Below are 19,015 nucleotides of genomic sequence, written 5' to 3' on the forward strand. Positions count from 1 at the left end.
TCCATAACCAATCAGAAATCAGCTTTCTAAAAATTAAACAATGAACCTTTCTTTACGTTATCTAATCTCTGCCATGTTCTGCATACCGAAATAGCACTGTTTTACTAGTGCATGTTGCCTTCTAGCTTAGCTGGTCAGAGTTGCTGTATATGTCATCTCTGTGTCATAGAGACTGCCATCTTGCATTCTGCATATTCTGAAAATGACATTCTCAGCTTCTGACACTATTTCTGACCACAAATATTTCGGACTCTTAAACTGCACTTGTGAGTTTACCTGGGCGGGAAAAAAAAACAGATACCTCGGGACGGGGAAGTCTCTGGATCCTCAAGCCGTTTGCTAGCAGGAACCCCCTTAAATGTGGCTGCACTGTGCCTGCACAATAGCTGGGACCCACTTGAGATCTGGCAGAGCCAGATAGTGTCCATGCTACTGTTCAGACGGCATGTACACTATCACAGATCTGTGCTAGTTAGCACACATGAGCCGACAACAATCATCTTTTTGGGGGTCCCATCGCTGCAACAGGCCAGAGAAGGAGGATAGGGGAAGGCTTTCCAGAATCCAAAGGCTTACCCCTCCTGGGGCGAGTATGCCATAGGGGCACTTTTTTCACCACAGGTACATTTTAAAGTGGACCCAAACCAAACATTTTTTTTAATTCAAAATATTTAGTTGCACCACTCTGACACATACAAAAATAAACACTCCTTCAAGCCTATGAGCATTTCAGTGCATGCTTTTCACCCTTCTCTTTTCATAACTAGGGTTATACAGGTGGCGGCCATTACTTCTGAGTTTAGTAGGAGATTTTAGAGTTTTAGATCATGGGTTTGTTTGTCATCAGCTACCCTCCCTCACAGGGGCGTCGTCTATGTGAAATCTCACACAAGCTGAGATCACCTCCCCTGCTACATCATCAGTAGCAGCCTGTGTTTTGTTTTTGTTTTTTTTATCTCCTCCACCAGTCTGCCGGATTCTGTCCCGGCAAAATGAAAGGAAGGGGAGGGGTTCCTCAAATAAATGTAAAATATTTTATATTTATTTGTCATCATGCAGCTGAAAAAAGGCTGTTATTTTTTATTATAATTTAGAGAATAGATTTTATTTCTGAAATCTTGTATTTTTAATGTGGGTCCACTTTAAGTCTCATATATATGTTACGGCCAGAACCCGAAGTTTGGCCAGAACTAGAAGTGGCCGGCCACTTCGGGTTCTGGCCGGCCAATGCGCGAACTGGCCGCTGCGCTGCGGCCAATGTGAGAAATGAAACAATTCCTGTAAGGTTTAATGTGATGTTGTGGCCGCAGCGCAGCAGGGCAAAATGTATCACACATCTTTACTTTATTCAATGGCATTAAGCCGCCCGGCTTTTTCCTCTGCCTCTCTCTCCTCCCCCCCCCCCGCCTCTCTCTCTCCTTCTCTTTATGGGCACAGCCGGGCGGGGACACGCGTGTCCCTCCGGAGTCGTTCGTCGCGGCAGGGGAATCCTGCCGTTCTTGCAGAGCGGGTGCTGGCAGAAGCAATGTCTGCAGCCTCCCCGCTCTGCTCTCCTGCCGCGAGGAACGACTCTCCTGGACACGCGTGTCCCCGCCCGGCTGTGCCCATAAGAGAAGGGGAGAGAGAGGCGGGGGGGGGGGGGGGAGAGAGAGGCGGGGGGGGGGGGGAGAGAGAGGCGGGGGGGGGGGGGGAGGAGAGAGAGGCAGAGGAAAAAGCCGGGCGGCTTAATGCCATTGAATAAAGTAAAGATGTGATACATTTGCCCTGCTGCGCTGCGGTCACAACATCACATTAAACCTTACAGGAATTGTTTCATTTCTCACATTAGCCGCAGCGCAGCGGCCAGTTCGCGCATTGGCCGGCCAGAACCCGAAGTGGCCGGCCACTTCTAGTTCTGGCCAAACTTCGGGTTCTGGCCGTAACATATACACCAGATGAAATTAAAACTACCACCTCTGCCAAGACTATATCACATGTACAGAAGCCCGTAAAGCTCCCTCCTCCCACCACCACACAGACTAGTGGAACAATTTGGCTGAGCGCAGAAAAGAGCATTGTACGTGTGTGAGAGGCTTAAGGGAGAACTGTAGTGAGAGATATATAGAGGCTGCCATATTGATTTTATTTTAAGCAATCCCAGTTGCCTGGCTATCCTGCTGATCCTCTGCCTCCAATACTTTTAGCCATAGACTCTGAACAAGCATGCAGCAGATCAGGTGTTTCTGACATTTTTGTCAGATCTGACAAGATTAGCTGCATGCTTGTTTCTGGTGTGATTCTGTAGGCAGATAGCTTCGCAGGGCTGCCAGGTAACTGGTATTGCTTAAAAAGAAATCAATATGGCAGCCTCCATATACCTCTCTCTCTACAGTTCTCTTTTAAGGGCCACTTTACACTGCAAAGGGTTCCTGGCTGTATGACTCCAACAAAATGCTAGGACAATGCAAACACTATTAATCTCCATGAACCTAATTCACACTACAGACCTTGCCCTGGCTGACTTCTATGAATATCCTGCTGCAGGCATCTTGGTGGCGATGACTAGAAGACTACAAAGGAGTCACTGGAAGATACCTGTCAGCGCCAGTGTAATCACGAGCAATTGCCACTGAGCATCTCTCAGCACCTGGTAAAAGTGCCACTCCTGTGAAAGTGCCAGTCAGCAGCAAACCTTCATTTAGCATTTCCAGGACATACACTATACAATTTAAGATAGACCAGGTAAACTATCTATGCCTCCCGATACTGATCTTTTTTCTTATATACCACCTAGTACCATCAGAGCTTAAAGTAAACCTGTGAGTTTATTTAACGCAGATCCTGCATACTTACCTCACTAGAGTATCCTCCACAGGCTTCCCCCGACTCCCTCCACCTTGCAGTTCCAGCACCGAGACCTCCAAGGTGTGGCCACACAGCACAGACCTGCTCAGGCTCGAGTGGGAAAAGCAAAGCCCCAAGGAACTGTTATTGCGCAGGTGCAGACAGCTTGTGCATACACAGTGGCACAGACTCAACCGGGCTTGTCTTTTTCTGCCGGAACCCGAGTGGGTCCATGCTACTGTGCATGTGTAAGCCATCGTCAAGTGGCTTGCAGTAAGGGCATCCCTGAAATGGGCTGGTGGTGGAGGACAGAGGAGGCCTCTGTAAGATCCATAGGCTTCCCCTTCCTAAGGTAAGTACCCTGTAGGGGCTGTTTTTACTTTAAAGAAGATTTAATCAGAGACAACTTCTCTAATATTGATCACACCATTGCCACCATCAGTAGCTTTGTACAGTTTGATACATAACAAGGAGGTGGGAATCTCAACCGCATAATGGTGCCACCCATTGACCCTCCAACCCACACACAATAAAACAAATGAACATGTATAAATGTCTGATCAATAAAAGAACAAAACAACAATCAATATGTCCTTATTTTTCAGCAATGTGGAAAGTTGAGACAAGGGATCAGCACTGAAATGAGCAACCAATGGGTAATGACAAACCAAGGTCACATGAGAGGTGTCTTATCACAGGGCGAGTTAGGAGAGCCTGACCCCACTCAGGTCTGCAGGGATACCAGATGGACTTATCATGAAAAGGGAAGGGAAACTAAGAACCAAACCTTCCCATTAACATAAAGAGGCAGGAAAAAATAAATAAATACAAATCTAAACAATACTTTCAAACGGATAAATCACATCAATCACAAACCACATTGAGTGATACAAAAAGCTCCCACAGCATTTGTTGGTGTATTCTGACTACTTACTGCGGCACTACAAATTGACCTGAAGAAGCAGACTAAAGTCCCACAAAATGCGTTGTCCCTTGATTAATTAATGTTTTTGTATAATCAACTGTGGTTTGCATTCTGTGGAGGAGTCCACCTTCTTCTCTTATTTTAAACAGTTTATGGATTTATTTTTATTTTATTTATTTTGGGGGGGGGGGGGGGGGGGGGCACTGCCTATGTATTATATATCAGAAAGCCAGGGTTTGGGCTGCTGTTCTACATCTTATACAAATACATTAACACATTACAAATGCCTTTTATCTTTACAATTACTCTACACTAGGAAATTTAAACAATGTCATTTTATAAAGGCAATATTGACTTCAGTGAGCTTGCTACACACTATACACACTATAGAGGTCTCAGGCTAGTGTTTTCACACAAAAAAGTGCACGCTGGTGATATTCTTGTGGTAATAGCAGTATTCTATTTGTACAGAACAGAGGTGAACCCCCCTGACCCAGCTTTTCCAAATGCTATATACTGTATGTTTCTTCAAGAGGTCTTCTAATAAAATACGGTACATCAAGCTGGATACTGTGAAAAAGTCTGCACAAGGTTTCCTATAATCCAAACTAGGAGGACTTTTGCTGAACAGATGCTGCCTATTCGGAATACAATGTAGTCTTTTTCAGGGAACATAATCTGAAACTATGTTCTTTATTTCCACTGCAGAGTAAGGACAACAGAATAACAAAAAATCTGAAATTTCTATGCATAAAATGAGTAGCGCACTTCTGAGGAACAGTCCGTGACAGGATAATATACTCTCTAAAGTGGTGTAGAAGATCTCGGCGCTTCGTAAATATGTAATAATACCTCCATAGCATCACAGACACCTATGTTCTACAGTACACAGTGCATAATCATGTGCTGCAATATTTGAAATAATGTGAGTTGAGTGGGCAGTGCAGTGCAGGACAGCAGCCAGCATGCGCTTTTATCCGCACTGCAAGGGCTCTTTTACACAAACGTCTGACAGCAGCGCACTTTAATGCTTGTCAGCTGCTCCTGTTTCTGTGCAGGTGCTTGCAGCCATATAAGTGTCCTGCACTTGCAGCAACCACTGCGTGTGCATCCGAGCCGGTGGGCCCCAGACGCTACATGCAGTGGTTTTGTTACTGGGCAGGACCATACCGTGTGTCAACCGCTGTCCTGCATGGGGTATGAATGCTACTATTCGGTTGCATTGTTTTGCAGGCACAGTACGCCTGCACTCATGCATACAGAGGAGCATGGTCGCAATCTCAAATCCAAAAACCTCTTGTCGGATTTATTTTGGGGGTCCTCTTGCAGCAACGGTGGGGGCCAGGAGGACATGAGAAGCCTCCACAGGATCCAGAGGCTTCCCTCTTCTTAGGCAAGTATCCGGTTTAGTTAGAGGTTTCGCCTCGGGTACGCTTTAAAGCAATCCTGAACTCATAAAGAGAGAGAAAAAGATACTTACCTCATCAGTGAAAAATTTCAGGATAGTCCAGAGGTCTCCCATATCTTCATACACCGTACTGTTCCAGTAATGAGTCTCTTAGTGTCTGCAGAGTGCAAGTGCGGCTGCGCAGGAATAGCAGAACGAAGGCGCACGTGCATGGAGGAAAAAGGCAGAGCGCAAGCACCTTTCTTGTACTACTGGGCCTGTGTGAACTGTACTCGTAGACGCTCGGTCCTGGCCACGCTCGCTTGCTGAAGAAACCATCCAGAGCTTTCCCACTAATGAGGATATCAGCTATTTTATACTTTTTTAAGGTGTCTTTTCCCTTCCAGAATTTTTACTCCTGATTGATGAAAGGTCCAACTGAAATGAACAGATTAGCTGAAGATCAGAAAATGAATTCTGCAGCAGCCTGATCAGAAACAATTACAAAGTTTTTGGTCATCATGCCTCAGTCGAATTTTCCTGCACACGTTACACTATGACCAATCTTTACAAGGACCTGCAGGAAGTTGCAAAGAAGAGAGACCAGTCACAAGCGCCAACGTATAAGTGTTTATGGCGTTTTTTGCCATTTTCATCTTTCAATCTCTGACTGGGAAAACAATGATCGATGGCCTCACACAATCTACTCTTGTTTACCAGTCCTAAAACTAGATTATGAACATACATATGATCTACCGCTCACAGAAGATAGAATCCAAAATTACACCTTTAGGCAGGCCCTCTCCGCCAATCTCTCTATTGGTTACCAATTACCCAAAGGATCCAGTTCAACCTCCTCACCCGATCATAAAAGCTCTACATAACTTGTCACCTCCATACATTTCCTCATTAATCCCAAAATGCCATCCCACCCGGGACCTTTGCTCCTCCCAGGAGACTCTCTTGTCCTATAGCTTGATGACCACCTCTCAATCAAGCATTCAGGATTTCTCACAAGCGTCATCTCTGCTTTGTAACTCTCTTCCACAGCCTGTCCGTCATGCTCTGAGCCTGGAAAGCTTCAAACGTACCATCACCACATACCATTTCAAACAAGCCTAGAACTTCCTGTAGGTCACAGTGGAGGTTCATTGCCTCATCCTCTAACTTTGGTGTCTGCTTCCCTAGTGTCTCCACCCCACTTCCCTCAAGATTGTAAGCCCGCAAAGGCATGGACCTCCTCCTATTGTTTCTTATTCTGCTGTAAGTTAACATAGAACCATGTACCAGTATTGGTGAGGTTTTAAAGTAAGCCTGAGATGGCAAGGGGAAAAAAATGATGCATACCTGGGGCTTTCTCCAGCCCCCTTCTGTTTTCGTCATCCTTCTGTGCCACCTGCATCCTTCACAATTGGCCCCGGAAAGTCCTCTGGTCCAGGGCGTACTGCCCATACGCAGACCAGCCACATGTGCGCCCCCATTGCAGGGAACGGTCTGCGCCTGCGCAGTACTACTCTGCAGACGCAGAACGCTCCCGGTAAAATGAGCGTGATGGGGTAGGGCGAATGGCCGGACAGCACCTGCCCCGACTGGAGGATTGTACAGGACCAGTTGCAGACGATCCGGGCAGTGCAGAAGGATGGCGTGGGAGGGATAAGCCTGGAGGAAGCCTCAGGTATGTATAAGTTTTGTCTTACTCTCTTCTCAGGTACCCTCTCATCATCTATATATGTATTTGTACTTGTATTGCTGGATGGATATCCTGATTGTACAGTGTCTTGAACTTCTCACGCATCTATTCTTCCCATTATTTGTTTTGTATTATGTACAGCAATAAGGTAGATGTTGGCGCTATATAAATAAAAACTATTAATAATAAAAATAATAACGTGGCAGGCAGACACAAAGCACTGAGCTCAGTAACTCAGCCACATATCCACCTCTGAGTAAATGACAAGCGACTATGACAAGCTCAGCGCAACAGCTGTCTCCCTCAGCAGCAGCACACTTTAATATACAGAGCTGTCTTTTTACTTGATAAAATTTACATATATACATAGTCATAAATTAGAATACACCCTCCAGCAGAAGCGCAAGTCAATCTCATTTTCCTGAGACCGAGGGCAGAACAATACAGGCACAAAATGAAATTAGCAAACGCCCGGCTGTGCCGTTATTTATGCTAGGGTTTCTTTATTGTCTTTTATTTATAGCTTGACTGAAACAGAAAGGAGGAGCCGCGTACGAAGCTCGCCAGGTCATACAGTGTCTATGGAACCATGGTGACAAATGGAGTCTGTGCTTGTGGGTGCCATCTGTTCCCAGCTGCAAGGTCACTTTATCTCTAAACTGGGACAATAACGTTACACTTAACTGCTGCAGTTCACCAACGGCTTACAAATGTCAAAAGAGGAAACATGCTGCACCTAGAGCACATCAGAAACCGAAGGGAGAATAGGAGTGGCCGTCTGAGGCAGCAGGACAGTTCCTCTTTCAGATGCTTTAGGTAATGTATTGCTGCTGCACAGAGTATGAGCAATACCCATAAACACAATCTGGCACAACGTAACCTTTTGCATAGTCTGTAGGGGAACATGAGCTTGCTGGGCAAACTGTAACGCTAGGTGTCCAACCCCATAGAGCCATATTAATCCATGTCATGCACTGATGAGGATCAACCAATCCAAATTATTATTAAATTCCAGCTGTTCTGGAGGCGTGTTTAGCGATCAAAAACCACAGAGAGAAAATTTGCATATTCAGTATCCAGTTTTAGGCAGTGTTTACAAACAACAAACATGGCCGCTAACCAGGAAGTGAGGTTTGTATGTGTGTATATATATATATATATATATATATATATATATATATATATATATATATATATATATATATATATATATATATATATATATATATATTACAGTATACTACAAGTTTTTATTACATAGTGAATTATCTGCACTCCAGTCTGGGATTCTCACAGTTTCTCAGCATGTGACAGGCAGCTCCCTCCCCCATCAGTCTCACAGAAAGCATCACAGACAAGCTGAAACTGAGAACAGTCTGTGAGGAGTAAACAAAGCACACAGAGCCTGCAGGGGGCATACATAACTTATATATTCATTACAACAGAGGCAGCCCATTCCTCCCTGGGACGACAACTAGAACATTGCTGTATGTCACCCCTTATTGCTGTATGTCACCCCTAAATATTGTCTGTAACCTAAACTAATGTCCAGTGCTGTTTAATATGTTGGCGCTTTATAAATACAATAAATAAATAATAAATAAGGCTGCAGTAATCCAGACCACATTAGAACAGGTAAAGGAACTTATAGGATAGAAGAAATAAGGCTGAACATTGTTACAGAGTCTCTTTAATGCAGCTGAATAACAGCCTTTGTACCCACATGCATGTCACTTCCTGAGAAGTCTGATTGGACCAGTTCCAAGCTGCATATAATATGCATCAAATCTGCATGCAAGCTAAATTTATCTGCATCCCACTGATCATCTATGCTCTCTGCTTTGCTCTGCTCTATAAAAGAAAGGGATGTAGTGAAGTTATGGGCCCGAAATATCATTGTAGGCTTATCTTGTACATGGTGGGAACAGACAATGCATCCTCTCACCACCTGGGTTATCAACTGTTTTTTTTACTTCTCAAGCTAAGTACCCACTTGCAGATCACAGCCAGATGGAACGGGAATCTCTGCCGATGAACAATCGTTCCTTAATCCATCTGGCCTAATCTGCAAGCGCCATTGTAAGAGAACAATAGTGTAAATGATTGTTTACACGATTGTGGCAAAACCCGCGAAAGTCAATGTGGATCAGAACAATCCCCCACCACTTAATCCAACATGGAGATCGTTCAAAAACAAATGATTGCCGCGCTTCGTGAAGTGATACCATGGAAAAAATCATTAATCACGAAAAATCGTTCGGAAAAATTATAACAGGGTATTGGCCTTCAAAGTCTGAGGCAAGGGTCACACTAGAGCGTTTTTTTGAGCATTTAGGGATCACTTTTAATCACTATCGATTTTGCTCTGCCAGTGTAAATGGATGGGTCAGATTCCACTAGAGCGATTGCGATTAGGCAAATCGCAATCGCAGGACATGCAGCATTTTGTGAGCATTTCCATTCTAATGTATATATAGGAGCAGGGAAATCGCTCCCAAAATCGCTTGCGAAGCACTATCACAAATTGCTAGCGAATACAATAGCACTTTGCGCTTTCTAGTGGTTCCCAGGCCTGAGGCAAGGGTCACACTTGGGGGAATTGCATGCATTTTACCGCAATGCAAAGTCGCATTTGAAACACATAATGTATCTCTATGGGCCTACAGTGATTTTCAGAAGCATACAAGATCTGGTAATGCAATTTTTTTTGTGTGAGTGAATGCACTACTTTTGCATGCAGCATTTGATTACCATTGCCAATTATTACTCAAATCGCAGATGCTTCATGCCCATAGAGAAAACATTGTTTGCAATGCAATTACAAATCGCATGAAATCACCTGCGAGTCCCCCAAGTGTGACCCCTGCCTCAAGAAAACACAAGATAATTCTTTCACAGAAAAGGAGAGCAAGCTAAAGACAGGAGATCCCTGGCATCACCACAGATCCCTGGAGACCAGGGGACCTTCCTACAGCCAAATACAGTATAGAGAAGATACCTTTAGGCCCCATTCACACTTAAAAGCGCAAAACTGCGGGATCGATTAACGCGGAAAAATCACTGGACACTGTATCGATTTTTTCGCGATTAGCGCTTCTATAGCACTAAACGAGATGGCAGTGAAATCACCTGAAAATGGTGCAGGCTACACATTTGCGTTTGGCAATTTGCGTTAATCACCGGCGATTAATGCAAATCACCCAAATAAGTATGGCCCATAGGGTACTATTGCACCAGCGCTTTAAAAAGCGCTAGCGCTTGAGCGTTTTGTCAAAATCGCCGGCAAAACGCTCTAGTGTGAATGGGCCCTTAGGCCTCTTTGCCAGGGGCAGTTGAACTGTGTGCTCAGAAAGCAGTTACCAGGCAGCAGCAAGCAGTTACCAGGCAGCAGCGAGCAGTTCGGAAGTCTGAGAGGCATTTCACTGCCTGTCAACTGCCCATGGAAAAGAGGCCTTAGGTCGACTGTTCACTCTTGTTTTTGTAATCATCAATTACCAGAATTAGTGGGGGCTGAACCGGAACTTTGCATGGAGCTAATCAGATTTGGAGGCCAATAATAACTTGTCAGTAAATTAATTATTGGCTTCCTTATCCGATTAGCACTATGTTAAGTTCTAGCCCTGCTAAATCAAGCTCTCATTGAGAGAGAAACTACACGGTAAGAACTTCTGTCACAATAGATATGGCTTTAGTAAGCAAATCAGACACTGAAATCTTAAAAAGACCATCTGCAGGAATTTATCATTTTACCAATTCAGCGATTCCACCCCCAGCGCAAAAACCAGTGCTAGAGAAAGTCAATGAGAAGTGAAGAATGCCAATGTGATGCACATTGAGGGCTCAAACCCACTAGCAGCCTTTTCTAAGCATAAGTGATTTGAAAAAGCTCTTGCTAATCCAATGCTATGGGGGATTTTTATAAAATCACATCGCTCAAGTGGGATCCCACCCATAGCATTACATTAGCAAGAGCTTTTCAAATTACAAAGCGCTCAGTAAAGCGCTCCTAGTGGGTTTCAGGCCTCTTTTCCACGGACAGTTGAACTGCGTGCTCAGCAAGCTGTTACCAGGCGGCAGTGAGCAGTTACTAAGCAGCAGCAATCAGCTGTGAGGGCTGGTGCACACCAAAACCCGCTAGCAGATCCGCAAAACGCTAGCAGATTTTTAAACGCTTTTTTTTATTTTTATGAGGAGTTTTGCTAGCGTTTTGCGGATTGCTGCTGCGGTTTTCAGTATAGTAGATTTCATATATTGTTACAGTAAAGCTGTTACTGAACAGCTTCTGTAACAAAAACGCCTGCAAAACCGCTCTGAACAGGCGTTTTTCAGAGCGGTTTGCGTTTTTCCTATACTTAACATTGGGGCAGAAACGCATCCGAAATCCAAAAAATGCCTCACCCAGGCATTTTTCGTTTCTGCAAAACGCCTGCCGCTCTGGTGTGCACCACCCCATTGAAATACATTGACCAAGCAGATCCGCAGCCGCAAGCGGATCTGAAAACGCGGAAAAAGCCGCTCGGTGTGCACCAGCCCTGAGAGTTTGAGAGGCATTTCACTGCATGTGGAAAAGAAGCCTGAGACTGCAGGGTAAAGAGACTGGCTATTACCAATCAAGGCTCAACATCCCAGCTACTGATAGAACTGCTTGTGCTCAACTTCCGAGCAGCAATGCTTGTTACAGGGCTGGAAGAACACCCACCCACTACTGGAGCTCATTCAATGGTCAACAATCGAGATTTTCAGTGAGGTGCAAATCGTTGAGGATTACACTGAAGTCACATAAAAATGTTGTTCTGTGCTTCCTTTAGTTGCTGTGCATTTTCATGTGCTTTTGTATGTACTGTATGTAGGCAGTGCATTTAGAGAAAGTTTTTAGTTAATGCATAGATGTAAAGTGACCCATAAAAGAACTTGAACATTTCCTCAATCAAGCTCACTGTAACTGATTCAGTGCAAATAAGGCCTAAGTTGGTCATATACCTCACAACCAGAACCAGTTTGTTTAATCATACCGCCTCTGTGTAGAATGAGGAAGTGTCTAGCCTTATACAATCTCTTAATAGTATATTCAAAATTCCATACAACCATTTTCATTGTAGGTTGACGTTCTCATTCTAGATTGCCTCTCCCAACAATATGCTCGCTATCCTATGGCAGTCAATCATTCATGCTTGACTCAGCCGAACTGCACGTAGTCTCCTACAGAGCGGAAGGATAAGACCACCTGTTGATTGGCTTGAAAAAATTTACTTCAGACAAGTACTATTTGCCACCAGCTGACAGGTGGTGACTTCTCCGCTTATCAGCTGTTCATGTGAAAGGGCCCTAATGGCCCATACTCACGAGGGACTTTTGTCGCCTCAACACGCGGCGCGCGCGTGTTGCAGCGACAGGTCGCCTGTGAGTATGGGCCGTCGCACGCACGCGCACCCCGAACTGTCGCCCGTCGCTCATGTCGCCATGCGATTGAAACTTTCAATCGCATGGCGACAGTCGCCGCCACACCTCCCCCGCAACTGTCGCTAGTCCGCGTGAGTACGCGGACTAGCGACAGCAACCTCCATTGTGGTAAATGGAGCTTCCGGCGGGGGGAGGAGGAACGTCGGCGACAGCTTCCGTCTCGCCGCTGGTCCCTCTTCCGCGTGTGTACGCGGAGGGACCTGGCAAGGAGCTGTCGCCGGCCTGTCGCCCACACGCTCACGTGTGCTGGCGACAGGCCACTTCTGCAGCCCGTGAGTACGGGCCATAAGGCCTGGTGCACACCAGAGGAGTTTTTCTGAGCGTTTTGAGTTTTTGAAACCTCCTGCTGTTATCCTATGTATCTATGCACACTGGAGCGATGAAGTCTTGTAAAAAAAAAACCCATAGCATTACATTGGGAAGAGCTTTTGAAACCTCTAGCTTTTGGGGAGCTTTTCTGGTGTGTCTCAGCCCTCAGTCTATGGTGAGCCCATTATACTAGGTACACACCATACAATTTTGTGTTAGATAGATGGTTCGATAGATAATTTCCAGCATGTCCGCTTTTCTGATCGATCTCTCATAGAAGTGAATGGAAATAGATAAGAAAAGATAAGAGAATCGAATTGGAAATCGACCGTAAAAAAAAAAACCACATCAAAAGCATACCCAGCATTAGAGCAATTGCAATTTTGCAAATAGCAATCATAGGACATGCAGCATTTGAGTACAATACCTAAAATGCAGCTCAAATTGCTTATACACAGCGCTAACGATTGCGATATTGCTTTACAATTTGTAGTGGGTCCCTGGTCTTGTAGTACATTTAAACCTAGTTGTAAAAAATCTGCAGAAAATGGCTTAATTGATACCAAATTCACCTGAAGGCCGCAAAATTCTATTTCAGCACTATAATCTGCAATTGGTACAATGTATTGCCATACTAATGTCACTGTAATGATTAGCTCTATGGCCACCTGCAGCAACTGCTACTGTTTACGCACAACATACAAACACAGACACACATAGGCAAGTACATAGCAACTGCTTAGCAGTACACAGGTAAGACACTTCTATGTAAAGGCATTGCTATTCCAGGTAACAGCTATAAGTGAAACACTTGAAAGGCTACTGTTGCTTTATCAGTAGTGATGGCACAAACTTGTTTACCATCCAGCTATTTCCAGAGGGGTGCGCTTGGAATGCTCTGCACCGGCGCACTACAAAGTCAAGAGTACATAGAGAGACAGGTATGTGGAGTCGGTACAAAAATCGTCTGACTCCAACTCCGACTCCTCAGTTTATGAAACCACGGACTCAAACTCTGACTCCGGGTACCCAAAATGGCTCAGACTCCGACGCCTTGACTCAGACTCCTTAGTCTAATACTTACCAGGGCTGGGGATTTTGTACAAAATCATCCGACTCCAACTCCCGACTCCTTGGTTTATGAAATCACCGACTCCAACTCAGACTCCGGGTACCTAAAATTGCTCCGACTCAGACTCCTCAGTTCGACTCCACAGCCCTGATAGAGAGTAGGGCTGTGAAGTCGGAGTTGGAGTCGGAGTCGAGAAGTCGGGGCAATTTTGGGCACCCAGAGTCGGAGTCGTGGTTTATAAACTGAGGAGTCTGAGTCGGGAGCCGGATGATTTTTGCACAAAATCCACAGCACTGTTAAATATTAGGCTAAGGAGTCGAAGTCGAGGAGTCAGAGTCGGGGGCATTTTGGGTACCCAGAGTGGGAGTTGGAGTCGTGGTTTCAGAAACTGAGGAGTCGGAGTTGAAGTCGGAAGATTTTTGTACCGGCTCCCCAGCCCTGATAGAGAGTGTGACTGTGTAAAGCGCTCCCAGACGCAGGCGCACAATCACAAACGAACGCCACTGGGCCAGCGCCTGCACACTACTGCTGCAGCTCGCCTGTATGAAAGGAGCTAGATGGTGAACTGTTTGCTGTCGAACAGTTTGTGTCATCGCTATTCATCAATTAGGACTGGTGTGCGCTGGGCTAGAATTTCTGTTACCGCCCAGGTGTTGTGACATTCAATGTATGGGCAATACATAACACACTGCTATGTGCATTTTTAGCAGACAGAGATGCACTGCCATTCCACTGAAAAGGGCAACAGATATGCTGATGCAGCGCATTGGGCTCTATTCACAATCATTTTCCGCATTCGGAAATTCACTTGCGGTAAATTCCCTACTGAAATAAGACCATCTTGACATTCGCAAAATTTTACACATGGTTATTTACCACATGTGTAAAATTGTACGCATTGTTTTCCCGCATGCGTAAAAAGCGCAATAAAAGTCGGTAATTCCCGCGAAATTCAGAAAGAAAAAGGGGCGCCTTATTTCTGAATTAACTACCGATTTTATATCCCCTACAAGTACTTGGTGATATATTTTGCTTCTCATTGACTTAAATGGAGTCTTCAGCCTTGAGCGCTGTTTGCTGCACTTTAAAAAAAAAATTGCCAATTATTTTATGCTACTTTTTTTCTGTATGGTTGCTGCATGTTTACTGCATAATTACACGTTTCCCCAATTTTTTTTATGCATTGTTCCCGCATGCGAAAAACATGCGTATAATTTTGGGCAAATGTGCAAAAAATTTGGAAATTATCACTGCCGGTAATATAGCAGTAAAAAAATCTCTCACCGCAATGTGTGATTGTGAACAGAGCTCAAACATAGCCTTAAGGTAACCATACATCTAGCAATTTTGCTTCAGTCGACTAAGCAATCAATGATAGTGGGCGATAAACCAAAGTGTGGTTGATCAAAAGTCGTTGGACTGGTGGCCCACAGACTACAAGCAATATGCTATGCGATTCTCGTTCACTAATTGATCTGACTGATGTTGTGCCTCCATGCTTTGAATGCAACAATCCATTCAGTGTCGATCAAATGATCTGTGAATAGTAGCTGATTCCTGTGCAATAGACCAATATTTTCCATCCTGCTCGATCATTGAAATTGGTCAATTTGACATGTTATGGGCCACTTTACATCGATTGGGCATACTGGAATACCCTTGATTCTCTCTACTGGACAAGATCATCGCAATGCAATGATATTCCTATTGGAGTCTCTAGTGCAGTGCCGGGCACCGCGCTCCAACTCAGTAATAAGTAGCACGCTGTACGTTAAATGGTTCCAGGCCGCGCTAACTGAAGGCTGGAGGAAGCCCCAGGTATGTATATTTTTTTTCTACATCTCAGGTACTCTTTAATGCTAAAGGTGAATAGTTAGCTAAAATATTACATCTCTTGCTGGCAGGTATGAATATGCTACACATCCCTCTCCTCATAGCTAGTGGTAAGCCAACAGCCACCTCTGGTCTATCTTTCTGTGATCAAGGACATGCTTTATTATAGACACCAATGGGCTTCACAATTACAGTGCCACCCTAGACTGTGCTTCATGGCTGGGGTGCAGAGTGACAGCCCATGTAGTGGCTGGGGTGCAGAGTGACAGCTCATGTAGTGGCTGGGGTGCAGAGTGACAGCTGTCTATGGTTGGGGTGCAGAGTGACAGCTGTCTATGGCTGGGGTGCAGAGTGACAGCCCAATCCATGGCTGGGGTGCAGAGTGACAGCCCAATCCATGGCTGGGGTGCAGAGTGACAGCCCAATCCATGGCTGGGGTGCAGAGTGACAGCACTATCCATGGCTGGGGTGCAGAGTGACAGCACTATCCATGGCTGGGATGCAGAATGACAGCCCATGTAATGGCTGGGGTGCAGAGTAGGCTATGTCTGGGTTGCAGAGTGACAGCTGTCTATGGTTGGGGTGCAGAATGACAGCCCATGCCATGGCTGGGGTGCAGAATGACAGCCCATGCCATTGCTGGGGTGCAGAATGACAGCCCATGTCATGGCTGGGGTGCAGAATGACAGCTTGGGCCACGGCTGGGGTGCAGAGTGACAGCACAGGCCACGACTGGGGTGCCAAGGCTGGGGGGCTGAATGACAGCCCAGGTCATGCCTGGGTCCAGAATGACAGCCCAAGCCAAGGTTGGGTTCCAAAATGACAGCCTATGCCAAGGCTGGGATGCAGAACGACAGGCCATGGTTGGTACACTTAGGAGAGGCAAGGAAGGATGGCGAGGAGACAGTAGCAGTAGCAGGAGGAGGAAGACGACGCATGCGCAGTGCACCCCAGTGGACACTACAAGGCAGGAAGAACTGACAGCAGCAGACAATGGGAAAAAACATTTGGACCATCATCAGCCTCATCACTCACCGACACACAGGGGCTGGAGGTGGTGCTGGGGGTGGGGGATCGCTGCACCGTAACGAGAGCCATCTAGTAGCCGGAGAAACACTGGAGCCGCCACCGGGCTCTCATTCTTCTCCCGGGGAAGGATGGAGAGAGCCCGGGGTCCCGCTGACACCGCACGGAAAGAATACGAGTCCCGGCGACCTGCTCCTCGGAGCTGCTGGCGAATGATGAAGAATCAGTCCAGGCTTCCCCAGCTAGCCACACACTGTATAGAGAGGAGCGGCAGCAGCAGTACTGTGTGTATGTGCACTGCGCATGCGCAAACTGCCAGCCGTCACTTAGCCACACCCGTTCTCCACTATCAGCTCCGGAGCGGCCACTAACCAGAAACTCATACATTGCTGTCATTACTGAGCCTCACAGCGTGTCACCTGTGCTGTCCAGGGAACTCTCCGTTAATCAGTGGCGTAGCAATAGGGGTGCAGAGGTAGCAACCGCATTGGGGCCCTTGGGTCAGAGGGGCCCTCCCTCAACCACAGTATTAGCTCTTTAGTGGTCCTGTGCTGATAATAATCACTTCTAGAGATGCTTTGAATAGTAGTAATCTATACACTGCTCCTCATCCCCTTATTGCACCTCTAAAGCAGGCCATACACTGGCTCGATTCACGGCCGTTTCGACAGCAGATCCGATCCTGGGATCGAATCTGCTGCCAATCGCTTGCGCTAAACGCACCCGCCGATCCGATTCCCTCCCGAAATCGGATCGGTCCGTCGATCGCGCCGTGCGGGAAATTACCCTCGATCGCCCGGCGGTAGGAGCGCGTCGCTTGCGGCGTACGATTCGGGCCCGATCCGAGCATGTATACATTACCTGAAGCTGGCTCCGGGGTCCTCTTCTCCTCGCTGCACCGCATTTCCGCATGTCCCAGTGTACGCTTATACTTCCTGTGTCACTCCGGTGACCAGGAAGTTGAAATAGAGGGCGCTCTATTTGAACTTCCTGGTCACGGAGTAACACAGGAAGCGCCGGGATGGAGCAAGAACAGCGGTGCGGTGCAGTGCGGAGAAGACGCCCGGGAGCCAGCCTCAGGTAATGTATACGGGGGGGGGGGGGGCAGGCGGCTGGAGCAGCTGAACAGATTGTGATCGGTTTCAGGCTGAAATCGATTCACAATCTGTTTGCAGTAAAGGCAGCCATACGATCCCTATCTGATCAGATTCGATCAGATAGGGATCTGTCAGCTGGTCGATCTAATGGCGCATCGACCAGTGTATGGCCACCTTAACACTGTGGCTGTCCTTGATTGGTTTTGGTGTGCTGTATCATTTTTTTATGTATATAGCACTTTGGGGGGGGGGGGGGAGGGGGCATGTAAAACTTGCAGCGGGGCCCACAGCTTCTTAGCTATGCCACTGTCTCCATTCCAGTATCTGTCTACAGGCAGGGCCGGCGCTACCATTAAGGCAAAGGAGGCAGCTTCCCCAGGGCCCCAGAGCTTGTAGGGGCCCCCAGTAGCTACAAGAGGAAAAACAAATTTTTCAAATCGGCCTTATAGTTTTTGAGAAAATCGATTTTAAAGTTTCAAAGGAAAAAAAAATACACATTTAAAAACCTGCCGACTTTAATGGTTAATAGCAAATCCACCTTAAATGCTAGAAACCCTAATTTTGCAGGATATGTTAAGGAGATCATTAGGAATAAGAAGAAAAAAATTTTTTTCAAAAAGACCTTATAGTTTTTGAGAAAATCGATTTTAAAGTTTCAAAGGAAAAAAGTATACTTTTAAATGCGGTAAATGTCACTTTTAGTAGCAAACCTAACGGTAGTGTAATTTTACACGCATCAAACGAAAGCGCAATAAATTTCCTGACGGGGTTTCCAGGGGGTCTATACGCAGCCGCAGCGCTTTGGCCAGGGATCGCTATACAGCCACAATATGGCTGTATGAAGATCCCTGGCATTTTTTCCTATTTTCCCAATTTTTTTTTTTTATGTTTAGAGTGTGGGAATTTTTTTTTTTTTTAAATTATGTGGGGTCCCCCTTCCTGAAACGTTTTAACCCCTTGTTCCCCATGCAGGCTGGGATAGGCAGAATGTGGAGCTCCGACCGATTGGGACTTCACAAAAAAGGTCCCCTAATGCCGATTTTTGTTCCGGGGTATATGTTGGGGGGGGCCCCCAGGTTTATTTTGCCCTAGGGCCCCATTGTTGCTTAAACCGGCCCTGTCTACAGGGTGGACTGGTTACCTTTAAAGGAGAAGTGTAGTGAGAGGTATATGGAGGCTGCCATATTGATTTCCTTTTAAGCAATACCAGTTACCTGGCAGCCCTGCTGAGCTATCTGCCTGCAGCATCACACCAGAAACAAGCATGCAGCTAATCTTGTCAGATCTGACAAAAATGTCAGAAACACCTGATCTGCTGCATGCTTGTTCAGGGTCTATGGCTAGAAGTATTAGATGCAGAGGATCAGCAGGATAGCCAGGCAACTGGTATTGC

General features: G+C 46.0%; 1 protein-coding gene across 2 annotated transcripts in view; it reads right to left on the reverse strand.

Moving 5' to 3' along the window:
* SSH2 (slingshot protein phosphatase 2) overlaps positions 1-16,822 on the reverse strand; it is a 302,262-nt gene extending 285,440 nt beyond the window's left edge. For both annotated transcript variants that reach the window (XM_068270325.1, XM_068270323.1), the window contains exon 1: positions 16,535-16,822. In XM_068270325.1, the coding sequence (XP_068126426.1) occupies positions 16,535-16,597 (63 nt within the window). In that variant the 5' untranslated portion in view covers positions 16,598-16,822. The remainder of the gene's footprint in view (positions 1-16,534) is intronic.
* Positions 16,823-19,015: the final 2,193 nt, after the last annotated feature.

Source organism: Hyperolius riggenbachi, chromosome 2 (assembly GCF_040937935.1).
Source record: "Hyperolius riggenbachi isolate aHypRig1 chromosome 2, aHypRig1.pri, whole genome shotgun sequence".
NCBI classification, from domain to species: Eukaryota; Metazoa; Chordata; class Amphibia; order Anura; family Hyperoliidae; genus Hyperolius; species Hyperolius riggenbachi.